Source organism: Rhinoderma darwinii, chromosome 4 (assembly GCF_050947455.1).
Source record: "Rhinoderma darwinii isolate aRhiDar2 chromosome 4, aRhiDar2.hap1, whole genome shotgun sequence".
In the NCBI taxonomy this organism is placed as follows: domain Eukaryota; kingdom Metazoa; phylum Chordata; class Amphibia; order Anura; family Rhinodermatidae; genus Rhinoderma; species Rhinoderma darwinii.
Window position 1 is genome coordinate 307,347,265 of NC_134690.1, and position 16,435 is coordinate 307,363,699.

Consider the following 16,435-nt stretch of genomic DNA (forward strand, 5'->3'; position numbering starts at 1 on the left):
AAATAATTTGTCACCAAGACCGCCTCAACCGAATGGTTTGCGGTTTCCCTGGTGCCAGGGTTTGGCATGTGGTGGAGCAGGTGGATAAATTACTGGGACGGGCTGGTGATAATCCAGCTGTCGTGGTCCATATGGGTACCAACGACAGAATAAACAGTAGGTGGATGAGCCATAAGAATAATTTTAAATAACTAGGCTACAAGCTGAAGGGAAGGACCTCCAAGGTAGTATTCTCAGGAATACTGCCTGTGTCATGCACATCACAGGAAACACAGCAGGAGCTCAGGGAGTTAAATGAATGGCTTAAGTCTTGGTGTAGAGGAGAAGGCTTTGGGTTCCTAGAGCACTGGGCTGACTTTTCGTTGGGGTACAAACTGTATTCTGCAGATGATTTGCACCTAAATTGAAGGGGGTCCGCTGGGGGAGAGAATTCTAGCTGCGGTGGCGGAGTATTTAAACTAGGGCTAAGGAGGGAGGTCAATGTAGAAAATAAAAGCGGTAGTTAGGTTAGAGGGGGTTCAGAGTATATTGGTGGGGGGAGAAATAGACTGTGTTGAGAGGAGACATTAGAGATTGAAGATTGTGAGGCGGTGGAAACCTTGTAGGTGGAACTAGAAAGGGAGGTAAACACTGAAAAAATTACTTTTGGTGTAATCTATAGACCCCCCCAATATAACTGAGGAGATGGAATGTCAGCTATATAAACAGATGGAGCAGGCTGCACAGGCGGGTACTGTAGTGATAATGGGAGATTTTAATTACCGGGATATTACGCTCTTCACGCGCTGCTCCGCAACTGTACGTCCCGCAGAGGGCTTGCTTCCCGCATCAAGACGTACAGTTGCGGAGTAGATCCTTGCGCACACTCTCTTAAAGGACAGTGTTCGGGAATCGGGAGGTCAGCTGTCCCCGACAGCTGACACTCCAGTCTTGCCGGTCAGCGGACCATCGCCGCTGATTTCGGCAATTAACCCCATAAATGCGGCGACAGATTGCGTTCGCCACATTTAAGGGGTTTGAAGCACATCGGCAGCCCCCACGGTGTGATTGTGGGGGCTGCCGATGCTTGTCGTGGCAATCTGAGGCCAGACAATGACCTCCGGGTTGCCATGTACGGAAGCCGCGGAGGAGCAGCCTCCGGCCAGTCCTCCGAGGCTTCCGGTCAGTGTGACGGTCACGTCACAATGACAGTTAGAACACTTTACACTACGCAGGTAGTGTAATGTACTCTAGGGGCGATCAAAGCTGCAAGTCTAAATGTCCCCTAGTGGGACAAGTGAAAAAAGTAAAAAAAAGTAATAAAAATGTTTTATAGGAAAAAAAATGAACACGTTAAAAAAAGTACACATATCTGGTTCGTAACGACCCCAACTATAAAACGATAATTATTTTGCCTGTACGATGAATGCCCCAAAAGAAGTCAATAAAAAACGACACCAGAATTGCTATTTTTTGGTCACCACCCCTCTCAAAATAGAGAATAAAAAGTGATAAAAAAGTCGCATGTACCCGAAAATAGTACCAATAAAAACTACAACCCGTCCCGCAAAAAACAAGCCCTTACACAGCTTTTTTGACTGAAAAATAAAAAAGTTACGGCTCTCAGAATATGACACAGAAAATGAATTATTTTACAAAAAAGTGATTTTATTGTGCCAACGCAGCAAAACATAAAAAAAACCTATATACATCTGGTATCGCCGTAATCGTACCGACCCGCAGAATAAAGTAAAATTGTCATTTATAGCACACGGTGAACACTGCAAAAAATAAACTAAAAAAACATTGTCAGAATTGCTTGTTTATGGTCACCCAGCTTGCAAAAAAATCGAATAAAAAGTGATTTTAAAAAAATGGTACCAATGAAAACTACAGATTGCCCCGCAACAAATAAGCCCTCACACAGCTCCGGTGGTAAAAAAATAAAAAAGTTCTGGCTCTCAGAATATGGCGATGCAAAATGCGCAGTGTTCCAAAATCGGATAAGATCGGGCGCCATTTATCAGTGCGACACCGGCCACACATCTATGAATTATTATTTATTTACCGCATTATTATACCCTCTTATTATGCCCTGATGTTCTCCGCACAGATTACATATGCGCCCCACATTATAAAATACCAGCAAAATCTGCGCTCCAAAAGCAAAATGGCACTCCCTCTCTTCCGAGCCCTGCAGCGTGCACCAAAAGCAGTTTGCGCCCACATATATGGCATCACCATACCCGAGAGAACCCGCTTAACGCTTTATGAGGTATATGTCTGAAGTGGCACAACATATTATGTACTAAAATTGGATATCAGTGGAAAATTGCAATATTCACACCATCCGCTGTGCATTAACCCCCTTGCGCACTATGACTTAATAGCATGTCATGGTGCGGGGGTTGATGTATGGAGTGGGCTCACATGCTGAGCCCGCTCCAAATGCTGCGGGTGTTGGCTGTGTATTACAGCGGACACCCAGGACTACCAAACAGGAACAGCGATCGTGCGGTTACAGAAGCCTGTAAAAATAACAATATACTGCAATACATTAGTATTGCAGTATATTGTACCAACGATCCAATGATCGCTGATTCAAGTCATCTAAGGGGACTAATAAAATGTGTAGAAGAATGAAAGTTATTAGTAGTGAGAAGTTAAAAGTTAAAGTTAAAAAAAAACCTTTATCCATTTTTCTTCTAAAGTAATGTAAAAAAAAGAAACATAATTGGTATCGCTACGTCTGTAAAAGGCCGAACTATTACAATATACCATTATTTAACTTGCACGGTGAAAAACGTAAATAAATTGAAACCACCAAAATCGCTGTAGTTTTGGTTTTTACCGCATAGCGAAAGCGGTAAAAACGAAAACCACAAAAAATGTAATCAAATTTTTTTCCTATATTTTCCTATTTTTTTCAGTTTCCCAGTACATTCTACAATTGCTCCCGCAAGAAATAAGCCCTCATATCACTCTACTAACGGAAAAATAAAAAAGTTATGGTTCTTGGAAGGCGGGGAATGAAAAACGAAAATAAGAAAGCAAAAAATGGATCAGTCCTGAAAGGGTGAATTCATTTCTAATGAAAAAAACTTTTGACCACACGTGGGGTATTTCCGTACTCGGGAGAAATTGCTTTACAAAAAATGGTTGTTTTTTTCTCCTTTATCCCTTGTGAAAATGAGAAAATTCAACATTTTAGTGGAAAAAAATTGTGATATTCATTTTCACGGCCTAATTCTAATAAATTCTGCAAAAGGCCCGTGGGGTCTAAATGCTCACTATACCCTTAGAAAAATTCCTTGACGGGTGTTTCCAAAATAGGGTAACTTGGGGGGTTTCCACTGTTTTGGTCCCTTCAGGGCGTTGCAAACGCGGCATGGCACCGAAAAACAATCCAGCAAAATCTGTGCTCCAAAATCCAAATGGTGCTCCATCTCTTTTGAGCGCTGCCATGGGTCCAACCAGCAGTTTATTACCACATACGGGTATTGCTGTAATCAGGAGAAAATGCTTTACAAATGTTGTGGTTCTTTTTTTCCTTGTAAAAATTAAAAATTTCTATGCTTTTTCAGAAAAAAAATCTATTCTCATTTTCACTGCCTAATTCCACTAAATTCTGCAAAAAAACTGTGTGGTCAAAACGCTAACTATACCCCTAGATAAATTCCTTGAGAGGTGTAGTTTTCAAAATGGGGCCACTTTTGGGGGGTTTCCCCTGTTTTGGTCCCTCCAGGGTGTTGCAAACGCGACATGGCACCGAAAACCAATCCAGCAAAATCCGTGCTCCAAAATCCAAACGGCGCTCCTTCCCTTCTGAGCCCTGCTGTGGGTCCAATCAGCAGTTTATTACCCCATATGGGATATTACCGTAATCGGGAGACATTGCTTTACAAATGTTGGGGTGCCTTTTTATTTATTATTCCTTGTAAATATGACACATTTCTATGTTTTTTCAGAAAAAAAGTAGATTTTCATTTTTACAGACTAATTCTAATAAATTTAGCGAAAAACCTGTGTGGTCAAAATGCTAACTATACTACTAGATAAATTCCTTGAGAAGTGTAGTTTACAAAATGGGGTAACTTTTGGAGTGTTTCCACTGTTTTGGCACCACAAGACCTCTTCAAACCTCACAAGGTGCCTAAAATATATTCTAAAAAAATGGTGGTCCAAAATCCACTTCGGTGCTCCTTTGCTTCGGAGGCCTGTGTTTCAGTCCATTACCACACTAGGGCCACATGTGGGATATTTCTAAAAATTGCAGGATCTGGGCAATAAATATTGAGTTGCATTTCTCTGGTAAAACATTCTGTGTTACAAAAAAAAAATTTATTAGAAATTAATTTCGGCAAAAAAAAATACAATTTGTAAATTTCGCCTCTACTTTGATTTAATTCCTGTGAAACGCCTAAAGGGTTAAAACACTTTATGAATGCTGATTCGAATACCTTTAGGGGTGCAGTTTTCAAAATGGGGTGACTTCTGGGGATTTTATAATATATAAGGCCCTCAAATCCACTTCAGACCTGAACTGGTCCCTGAAAAAATGGCCTTTTGAAATTTTCTTTAAAATATGAGAAATTGCTGCTAAAGTTCTAAGCCTTGTAACGTCCTAGAAAAATAAAAGGACGTTCAAAAAACGATGCAAACAAAGTAGACATATGGGAAATGTTAACTAGTAACTATTTTGTGTGGTGTTACTATCTGTTTTACAAGCAGATACGTTTACATTTAGGAAAAAGCTAATTTTTGCAAAGTTTTTCTAAATTTTGGTGTTTTTCAGAAATTAAGACCGAAGTTATCGACCAATTTTTTTCACTAACATAAAGTACAACATGTCACGAGAAAAAAATCTCAGAATCGCTTGGATAGGTAAAAGCATTCCGGAGTTATTACTACATAAAGTAACATGTCAGATTTGAAAAAAATCGGCTGTGTCCTGAAGGCCAAAACAGGCTGGGTCCTGAAGGGGATTAATTGGTGACATGGTTCGGCTTCAACTGCAAAGGGGAGAAATGTCCTCAACCTGTTGCAGGAAAATTTTATGGGCCAGAATGTGGAAGACCCGACTAGAGGTGAAGCTATGTTGGATCTGGTCATTTCTAATAATGCAGAACTTGTTGGGAAGTTCAATGTTCGTGAAAACCTCGGTAACAGTGATCACAATATAGTTATATTTTACATATACTGTAAAAAACAAACACAGCCTGGGATGGGAAATACACTTAATTTTAAGAAGGCCAATTTCCCCAGGATGAGGGCTGCAATTCAGGACATAGACTGGGAAGAACTAATGTCAAGTAATGGTACAAATGCGAGATCTTAAAACCTACTTTGTACAATTATAGTGCAAAAATTATTCCTATAGGTAACAAGTACAAAGGACTAAAATTAAACCCCACATGGCTTACACCTTCTGTAAAAAGGCAATATATGACAAAAAAAAGGGCATTTAAAAAATACAAATCTGAGGGTACAGCTGTAGCCTTTGTAAATTATAAAGAGCTTAATAAAATCTGCAAAAATACAAAATGAAAGGCAGGTGGCCAAGGATAGTAAAACAAATCCCCAAAAATTCTTCACATATATAAATGCAAAAAAGCCAAGGTCTGAACATGTAAGACCCCTAGATATGGGGAGTTGGTCACAGGGAATCAAGAGAAGGCAGAGTTACAAAATGGGTTCAAGGGGACGCTCCCTCCGTCTGGAGAAAAAAAGTTTCAACCTGCAGAGGCGGCAATCCTTCTTTAGTGCGAGAACTGTGAATCTATGGAATAGTCTGCCGCAGGAGCTGGTCACAGCAGGGACAGTAGATGGCTTTAAAAAAGGCTTAGATAATTTCCTATAACGAAAAAATCAGCTCCTATGTCTCTGTGTAGAAATTCTTCCCTTCCCTTCTCCCATCCCTTGGTTGAACCTAATGGACATGTGTCTTTTTTCAACCGTACTATGTAACTATGCTTCAGCCGCAACACAGAGAAGTAAAACAGGGTTTAGGGGGCCCCATTCTAGAGATGGGACCTGTATCTATCTGACATTTATGACAAAAACTGTGGATACGTCATAAATGTCCCTGATGGGAAAACGCCTTTAAGGATTGTCAGGGTAAATTTGTATCCTGTTTTTTTCTCTGATACTGAAAAGTGAATATCTTTTGCTTCATAGTTGCTATGACTGGAAATTTTATAAACAAGTCTCTCACTTTTGTACAGTACTGTATATATTATAATAAAATGTGATCATCATCAGCTGCAAACAGAGCTGCAAACACTGCTGCATCGGTGGGGGTAATATGGGAGAAGCTCCTATTAGATCCTAACAGTGGTCAAATTCCTACGTAGAATTTTTTATGCGCAATTACTGTATAATTGTACCATACACAAATATTTGCAATTTCATTCCGTTTGCAATGCCCTTACCCTAAAAACAGTGATCCTGTAATCCCGGCAAGGTTTCCTAAATGAAAAGAACAAATAGTACATCATTATTGTATATTTTCCGTAAAACGGATATACACATTCAGGGCTCCACATCTCTTAGTACTCTGATTGCCAGATTACTGGATTTTCCAAAATATTAGGCTGGCTTCTTTTGCTAAATGTGTGGCTAAATGCATTTTGACCGCAACTTGAGAACCCAGTCTTAGTATGTGTAATTGATTCATTTAATTTGTTCGGCTTAATTGCAGGTTTCCTCCAGAGTCCAGACCCTGCATAATGTTTAGCTTTAAGATCAAAAAAGGTGGTCCAATAGAGGATTTTCTGCTAATCTGATGGACTATGCGGACATACACATTAGGGGCATATCCTAGCAATGGCAGGGAAATTAACTCTTCTCTAGCACCTGGCAGCAGCATGTTCTCTGTTATGATGCCCCTCTACACATTGTGATAGTCCCTGTGAGTGCTCCATTCAGGGAATACAAGCCACCATGAAAAGCACCTGTATTGTACTGACTGCAACTACAAGGAATAGGCTTTGCTTTAAGCAAATACATTTGCATACTTCCCAAGTGTCTGAATTTTGGACGGACATACCCTACTTTTAACCAAAGTCCCTTTGTCCCTCTTTGCGCTTTATGTCCCCCTACCGGGAAATAGATGCACATTCATAAACGTACTATATTGCTATAGAAACTGTCTGGTTCCTAGCTGTATATTAGACCCCAATGTGTATATTATTTCAGAATTTTGTGCAATCTGGATTTTGGATTTATACATAGATATATGCAAGAAAAAAAGTTGAACTTTTACACAATGAACCATAAGAATCCCTCTTTAAACCATTCAAAACGTTGCGAGGTACGTATAACATTGTGTGGTCCCGTCTTTTGGATATCACTGGTACCCCAGTGAAGCTGGGCCTATTATGGTAAGGTTTTATTAGCAAACAATGAAAGCTAAACCATAAATAGAAATACAATAAGTACCGAATGATCACCTCTGATTAGAGGGTCCCAAATGGGCAGCATTTATTGGATTTCATGGCTTCCCCTAAGCATGTATGGTTATTCCAGTTTCCATTCACACACTTCAAAAATGTAATGTTAGCATTGGAACTGGTGTGAGTTATTATCTTTGTGTGGCACGGATGAATATGTTTGAGATACTAGAAATAAGAGTATAATACTGATGATATTGAACTTACTTATACCTTTCCAGTTGCGGTCCCGTCTTGATGCAGATGTAGTTATTTTTCTACAACAGATGAGACAATATGCTGCTACCGACATATTTTACCTGCATAGAATAAAAATTTAATGCAACCACAAAACAGCATCTGGTAAGATTATATATATATATAAAAAAAAAATTTGCACAGTTTAGCAATTGTTCTCTTAAAATACAATGTAATAGCATGAAGGTTTTTCTGCCGATTTTTAGGTTATCTATACACGTAGTGGTAGTGTGCCAGGTTTTACAGAGAATTATGGACCATGGTCTTGCACGTCTTGTACAGGTGAAACACATTGAAACCATTTGTTTCACCTGTACCGCATTGCAAAACCACAGCAATTTACAATGAGACCTCATGTGGTTTTGCCATGTGGTTCTTGGCCATGCAGCACTATACTGTTATGTCTACGGGCAAGCCTCATGAGTATCTAAGCCAGCACCAGTTAAGGTAAATGCATATTAACCCGTTAGTGACTGCCAATACGCCTTTTCATGGCGGCCACTAATGGGCTTTATTCTGAAGCATATACCTTATCACGCTGCTGCATCAGAATAAATAAACAGAGCAGGGAGATGTTAAATCTCCCTGGTCTCAGCATCCCTGGTCAAACGGGTGAGATCGATATCCGTATAAAGGAAATGAAGAAAAATCAGCGCTCGTACGAAAACACTTCAAAACAACTAATCGGTCTGGGTGCCAGGAGTTAGATGCCGACCGATCAGATAGGATAGGCCATACATTTTTTGGGGAATGGACAACCCTTAACCCCTTCCCAACATCCGCCGCATATATACAGCGCTGCCAGGAAGTTGTTCCCGCAAAGCGCAGTACAGTTACTTCGCAGTGATGGTGCGGGCTCAGAAGCAGAGCCGGCACCATCACCGCGGGGTGACAGCTGTATTATACAGCTGGCACCCTCCTGTAACTGCCAGGACCGGAGCTATTCTCCGATCCGGCTGATTAACCCCTCAATATTGCGCAGCATCTGAAAGGTTTTAACCCGACCGGCAACCCAGTGACGCAATCGCTGGGTTGCTGTGGCAATCGGACGCCAGAAAATGGCGTCCGAGTCTGCCTTGTATGGGAGCCGATGAAGACCCGCCTGCGGCGCGTCCTCACAGGCTTGCTGTCAGTGAATAACTGACAGAGCTGATACACTGCGCTACGTATGTAGTGCAGTATATTAGAGTAGCGATCGGGGCATCAGGCCCTCAAGTCCCCTAGTGGGACAAGTCAAAAAAGTAAAAAAAAGTTAATAAAAATGTGGTAAAACAATAAAAACACAAACGTTTCAAATAAAAATAAAGCTAAACTGACTTTTTTCCCATAGTAAGTCTTTTATTATGGGAAAAACCGTAAAAATGAAAAAAAACTATACATAATTGGTATCGCCGCGTCCGTAACAACCCAAATTACAAAACTATTATGTAATTTATCCCGCACGGTGAACGCGGTAAAAAAAAAAAACATGAAAAACAACGCTAGAATCTTCGTTTTTAGGTCACATCTCGTTCCAAAAAATGCTATAAAAAGTGATCAAAAAGTCACATTTACTCCAAAATAGCACTAATAAAAACGGCAATCCGTCCCGCAAAAAATAATCCCTGACATCGCTTTGTGCACGCAAAAATAAAAAAGTTATGGGTCTTAGAAAATGGCGACACAGAAAACAAATGATTTTATAAAAAAAAGTGATTTTATTATGCAAAAGCTGCAATACATAAAAAAAACTATATAAATTTGGTATCGCCGTAATCATATCGACCCGCAGAATAAAGCTAACATGTAATTTAGGGCGCACTGTGGATGGCGAAAAAAAACCAATAAAAAACTATTCCAGAATTGCTTGTTTTTGGTAATTTCCTTTATCAAAAAATGAAATAAAAAGTGATCAAAAAGTCGTATGTGTTCTAAAATGGTACCAATAAAATCTACAGCCCGTCTCACAAAAAACAAGCCCGCACACCGCTCAATCAACTGAAAAATAAAAAAGTTATGGCACTAGTAATGCGGTGATGAAAAACATCTCAATGCGCAGGCCGGAGGGGAACATTCCTTCAGTTTCAGGGCCCTAGTATTTAGGAACTAGAAAAGGGAAGGGACATAGCACATCCGCTGGAAGCGAGGGCGCCCGTATTATACCAGCGCAAAACTTTCCCAGCAATATTTCCCAAACTACGAAGGGGAAAAAGTCCCCAAAAGGTGCAGAGCGTTACAAAAGGGGGATAAGAAAGAAAACCGTTTATCAGTGTGACACCGGCCTGCGCATAACGGATCGCTTCACATCGTAACACAAATCTATGGATAATTGTATTATTTACCCAATTATTATACCCTTATTATGCCCTGATGTACTCTGCACAGCTTACATATGCCCCCACATTCTAAACTGAAATACCAGAAAAACCCCAAACAGAACTATTACCAAGCAAAATCCATGCTCAAAATGGCGGTCTTTCCCTTCTTAGCCCTACAGTGTGCCCAAACAGCAATTTATGGCCACAAGTAAAGCATTACCATACCCGGGAGAACCCGCTTAACAATTTATGGGGTAAGATTCTCTAGGGGCACAACATGTTGTGCGATGAATAGACAGATCAGTGGAAAAATTGCAATTTTCACTTTGCACCATCCACTGCGTATTCATTTCTGAAAAACACCTGTGGAGTCTAAATTCTCACTAGACCCCTTGATAAATGCCTTTAGGGGTGGTTTCTAAAACGGGGTCACTTTTGTTTGCTACATCAGTGGTTTTGCAAATGCAAGATGGCGTCCGCAAACCATTCCAGCAAAATCTACGCTCCAAGAGATAAATACCGCTCCTAAACAGCTGATTATAACCACATATGGGGTGTTACCGTACTCGGAAGAAATGTCTTTACAAACATTGGCGTGCTTTTTCTTCTTTATTCTATATTTTTCATTTTCATGGCTTAATTCTAATTAATTCAGCAAAAAACCTTTGGGATCAAAATTTTCACTATACCCCTAGATGATTCCTCAGGGGGTGCAGTTTCCCAAATGGAGTCACTTTTGGGGTGTTTCCACTGTACTAGTACTACAGGGGCTCAGCAAATGTGACATGGCGCCCAGAAACCATTCCAAAATCCAATGGTGCTCCTTCCATTCTGAGCCATACCGTGTGTCCAAACAGATGTTTATGACCACATGTGGGGTATTGTTTTACTCGGGAGAAATTGCTTTACAAATGTTGCGGTGCTTTTTCTCCTTCAGTCCTTGTGGAAATTAAAAAAAAATACCTAAACCTACATTTTCTTTGAAATAATGTAGATTTTCATTTTTACGGCCTACTTCCAATAAGTTCTGTAAAACACCTGTGGGGTCAAACTGCTCACTGTACCCCTAATTTCCTCATGGGGTATAGTTTCCAAAATGGGGGTCACTTGTTGGGGGTTTCCACTGTTTTTTCCGCTCAGGGGCTTTGCAAATGTGACATGGCCACCGCAAATCATTCCTGCTAAATTTGAGTTCCAAAAGCCACTCTTTCCCTTCTCAGCCTCGCCATGTGTCCAAACAGCCGTTTATTACCAAATGTGGGGTACTGTTTTACTCGGGAGAAATTTCTTTACAAATATTATGGTGCTTTTTCTCCTTTAGTCCTTGTGGAAATGAAAAAAAAAATTAGCTAAACCTACATTTTATTTGGAAAAAATGTAAATTTTCATTTTCACAGCCTACTTCCAAAAATTTCTGCAAAGAACCTGTGGGGTCAAAATGCTCACCATACCCCTAGATAATTTCCTCAAGGGGTATAGTTTCCAAAATGGGGTCACTTGTTGGGGGTTTCCACTGTTTTGTCCCCTCAGGGGCTTTGCAAATGCAACATGGCCACCGCAAACCATTCCTGCTAAATTTGAGTTCCAAAAGCCAAATGGCGCTCTTTCCCTTCTCAGCCTCGCCGTGTGTCCAAACAGCCGTTTATTACCACATGTGGGGTACTCTTTTACTCGGGAGAAATTGCTCTACAAATGTTGTCGTGCTTTTTCTACTTTAGTTCTTTTGGAAATGAAAAAAAGTTTGCTAAACATACATTTTATTTGAAAAAAAAATGTAGATTTTCATTTTCATGGCCTAGTTCCAAATATTTTTGCAAAAAAACAGGCGGGTCAAAATGCTTGCTACACCCCTAAATAAATTCCTCGAGGGGTGTAGTTTCCCAAATGGGGTCACTTTTGGGGTGTTTCCACTGTTTTAGTTCCACAAGACCTCTTCAAAGCTGACATGGTGCCTAAAATATATTCTAATAAAAAGGAGGCCCAAAATTCACTAGCTGCTACTTTTGCTTCGGAGGCCGGTGCTTCAGTCAAGTAGCACACTAGGGCCACATGTGGGATCTTTCCTAAAACTGCAGAACCTGGGCAATAAATATTGAGTTGCATTTCTCTGGTAAAACCTTCTGTGGTACAAAAAAAATGGATTCAAAATGAACTTCGGGAAAAAAATAATGAAATTTATAAAATTCACCTCTACTTTGCCTTAATTCCTGCGCAATGTCTAAAGGGTTAAAAAACGTTCTAAATGCTGCTTTGAATACTTTGAGGGGTGCAGTTTTTAAAATGGGGTGACTTATTGGGGGTTTCTAATATCTAAGGACCTCAAAGCCACTTCACAACTGAACTGGCCCCTGTAAAAAATATCATTTTTAAATTTTCTTGAAAATGTGATAAATTGCTGCTAAAGTTCTAAGCCTTGTAACGTCCTAGAAAAATAAAATTATGTTCAAAAAACGATGCTAAACTAAAGTAGACATATGGGTGATGTTAATTAGCAACACTTTTGTGTGGTATAACTGCCTGTCTTACAAGCAGATACATTTAAATTGAGAAAAAAGCAAATGTTTGCAATTTTTCGCAAAATTTTGGAGTTTTTCACAATTAAATACTGAATGTATCGGGCAAATTTTGCCAGAAACATAAAGTCCAATGTGTCATGAGAAAACAATCTCAGAATCGCTTGGATAGGTAAAAGCATTCCGGAGTTATTACCACATAAAGTGAAACATGTCAGATTTGAAAAATGAGGCTCGGTCAGGAAGGTCAAAAGTGGCCAAAGAGGGAAGGGATTAATGACTAGGCCTGAAAAGGCTTTAACCCGTTAGTGACCGCCAATACACCTTTTAACGGCGGCCACTAACTGGCTTTATTCTGATGCATATGCCTTTTTACGGCACTGCATTAGGATAAAGTAAACAGAGCAGGGAGCGTCCCTGCTCTGCCATATGAGCTCGATATTAGTATCGATCTCACCCGTTTAACCTCTCCGATGCGGTGCACAATAGCGTGCACCGCATCTGAGTGGTTTTGGAGAGAGGGAGGGAGCTCCCTCACTCTCCCACCGACACCCGGCGATACGATCGGCGAGTGTCTGTGTCTCTAATGGCAGCCGGGGGCCTAATAAAGGCCCCCAGGTCTGCCTGGAGCGAATGCCTGCTAGATCATGCCGGAGGCATGACCTAGCAGATGCCTGTCCGTTTTAAACGGACAGCCAGTAATACACTGCAATACAAAAGTATTGCAGTGTATTATAATAGCGATCGGAGAATCGCATATTAAAGTCCCCTAGTGGGACTAGTAAAAAAAAAGTTTAATAAAGTTAATTTAAAAAAAAATGTGAAAAAAATGAAAAACCCAGCTTTTCCCCTTACAAAATGCTTTACTATTAAAAAACCGAAATAAAGTAAAAAAGTTACACATATTTGGTATCGCCGCGTCCGTAACGACCCCGACTATAGATCTATTACATTATTTAACCCGCACGGTGAACGCCGTAAAAAATTTAATAAAAAAACTATGGAAAAATTGCTGTTTTCTGTGAATCGAGACTTAAAAAAAATGTGATAAAAAGTGATCAAAAAGTTGCATCTACTCCAAAATGGTACCAATAAAAACTACAAGTCTTCCCGCAAAAAAAAAAGCCCTCATACAACCGCATCGGTTACGGCTCTTCAAATATTGAGACCCAAAAACAAATAATTTTGAAAAAAAAGCGTTTTTACTGTGTAAAAGTAGTAAAACATATAAAAACGATACAAATTTGGTATCGTTGCAATCGTAACATCCCACTGAATAAAGTTATTGTGTTATTTATATCACACGTTAAATGGCGTAGATTTAAGACGCGAAAAAAAGTGGCGAAATTTCAGGTTTTTTTCTATTCCCCCCCCAAAAAAAGTGAATAAAAGTTAATCAATAAATAATATGTCCCACAAAATGGTGCTATTAAAAAATACAACTTGTCCCGCAAAAAAACAAGACCTTACACAGCTATGTCGACGATAAAATAAAAAGATTATAGCTCTTGGAATGCGACGATGGAAAAACGTAAAAAATGGCTTTGTCATTAAGGTTTCAAATAGGCTGGTCATTAAGGGGTTAATCACCAGCTAAATATTTTTCATTTTTGCCTCTCTGCCTTTTAGCAGCTATAACTTTTTTTTTATTTTTTCATTGACGTTGCTGTATGAGGCCTTGTTTAATGCGGGAGAATTGCTGTGTAATTTACTTTTGTGCAAAAATGTAGAAAAAAAAAGTTATTTTCAGTATTGCTTTTTTGTTTATTTTTTTTTATACCGCTCACGTTTCACATTAAATAAACTGTTAAATTAATTATTTAGGTTATGGTTATGTAGATACCCAATATGTGCAGGATTTTATGTAATGAATCGGCAATAAAATCTATTTTATGCTAAATACTAACTTTCTTGTGGACATTTCTTTATTTTTTATTCCTATGAAGGGATAACTTAAAAACGACTTTATTTTTACTCATAATATATTAGCATACTCTTGTGTCTTAATACATTATACTGTGTCACCGTGACACAGGCTGCTGTTAGGGCAACACATAGTGTGTCCTAACAGCAGGCTTTTAAAAAAGGGAGCACTGGGGTTATTTCTAGGTCCGCAGGGCTGACTGCAGAGGAATACCCCAGTCTCCGATCGTGTCACCGGGTTACTGGTGTAGAGTCCACTGTGAAAAAAGGGTTAAACAGCGGGAATTGGAGTTCTCTCTGATCCCAGCTGTATTCAGAAAGCTTCTCTGCGTTAGTAAGGCTACGACCTATTTTCAGGCGTAAACGAGGCGTATTATGCCTCGATTTACGCCTGAAAATATGGCTCCAATACGTCGGCAAACATCTGCCCATTCATTTGAATGGATGTGCCGACGTACTGTGCGGACGACCTGTCATTTACGCGTCGTCGTTTGACAGCTGTCAAACGACGACGCGTAAACTGACTGCCTCGTCAAAGAAGTGCAGGACACTTCTTTGGACTTTTTTGGAGCCGTTTTCTCATAGACTCCAATGAAAACAGCTCCAAAACGGACGTAAAAAACACTGCAAAAAACGTGAGTTGCTCAAAAAACGTCTGAAAATCAGGGGCTGTTTTCCCTTGAAAACAGCTCCGTATTTTCAGACGTTTTTGGTCACTACGTGTGCACATACCCGAACAGCTCCTGCTTAGAGATTAAAGAGGCTCTGTCACCAGATTTTGCAACCCCTATCTGCTATTGCAGCAGATAGGCGCTGCAATGTAGATTACAGTAACGTTTTTATTTTTTAAAAACGAGCATTTTTGGCCAAGTTATGACCATTTTTGTATTTATGCAAATGAGGCTTGCAAAAGTACAACTGGGCGTGTTGAAAAGTAAAAGTACAACTGGGCGTGTATTATTTGCGTACATCGGGGGCGTGTTTACTACTTTTACTAGCTGGGCTTTCTGACGAGAAGTATCATCCACTTCTCTTCAGAACGCCCAGCTTCTGGCAGTGCAGACACAGCCGTGTTCTCGAGAGATCACGCTGTGACGTCACTTCCCCAGGTCCTGCATCGTGTCAGACGAGCGAGGACACATCGGCACCAGAGGCTACAGATGATTCTGCAGCAGCATCGGCGTTTGCAGGTAAATCGATGTAGCTACTTACCTGCAAACGCTGATGCTGCTGCAGAATCAACTGTAGCCTCTGGTGCCGATGTGGCCGACACGATGCAGGACCTGTGAGTGACGTCACAGATCTGAACTGCCAGAAGCTGGGCGTTCTGAAGAGAAGTGGATGATACTTCTCATCAGAACGCCCAGCTAGTAAAAGTAGTAAACACGCCCCGATGTACGCACATAATACACGCCCAGTTGTACTTTTACTTTGCAACACGCCCAGTTGTACTTTTGCAAGCCTCATTTGCATAAATACAAAAATGGCCATAACTTGGCCAAAAATGCTCGTTTTTTAAAAATAAAAACGTTACTGTAATCTACATTGCAGCGCCTATCTGCTGCAATAGCAGATAGGGGTGCAAAATCTGGTGACAGAGCCTCTTTAAGCGCTCATAAGCCTTTTCTACAGCAACATAAAAATACATCGCTGTAGAGTGGGACCTGCAAAAGACAGTGAGCGCTCGGGAAGGAGTTAAAAGCACCTGTGTAAGTGTCTTTTCAACCCAAAGCTTGAGCAAAAATGATGGACTTCTAAGACCAAGGACAGTGAAGTTGAGCGTGTGTGTCAGATTAGGATGGGTTCACACAGAGTTTTTTGCAGGCAGAAAATCTGCCTCAAAATTCAGTTTGGAATATTGAGGCAGATTTTGCTCTGCCTGCACGCCGATTCTTGCCAACGACTATTGAGCGCCACAGGGCAAAAATCGCAGCGAAATACGCTTTCTATGCCTCCCATTGATGTGAGGTCAGAGACGTAAACGCCCGAAGATAGTGTATGTTGCTTCTTTTTCCCGTGAGCCGTTTTTTCCGTT

General features: G+C 40.3%; 1 protein-coding gene across 3 annotated transcripts in view; it reads right to left on the reverse strand.

Moving 5' to 3' along the window:
• SERAC1 (serine active site containing 1) overlaps positions 1-16,435 on the reverse strand; it is a 274,787-nt gene that overhangs the window by 132,767 nt on the left and 125,585 nt on the right. For 2 of the 3 annotated variants that reach the window (XM_075862712.1, XM_075862711.1), the window contains 2 exons: positions 7,638-7,729; positions 6,411-6,447 (listed from right to left, as the gene is read on the reverse strand). In XM_075862712.1, coding sequence (XP_075718827.1) covers positions 6,411-6,447; positions 7,638-7,722 — 122 coding nt within the window. In that variant the 5' untranslated portion in view covers positions 7,723-7,729. The remainder of the gene's footprint in view (positions 1-6,410; positions 6,448-7,637; positions 7,730-16,435) is intronic. The other variant, XM_075862713.1, reaches the window with a different exon arrangement.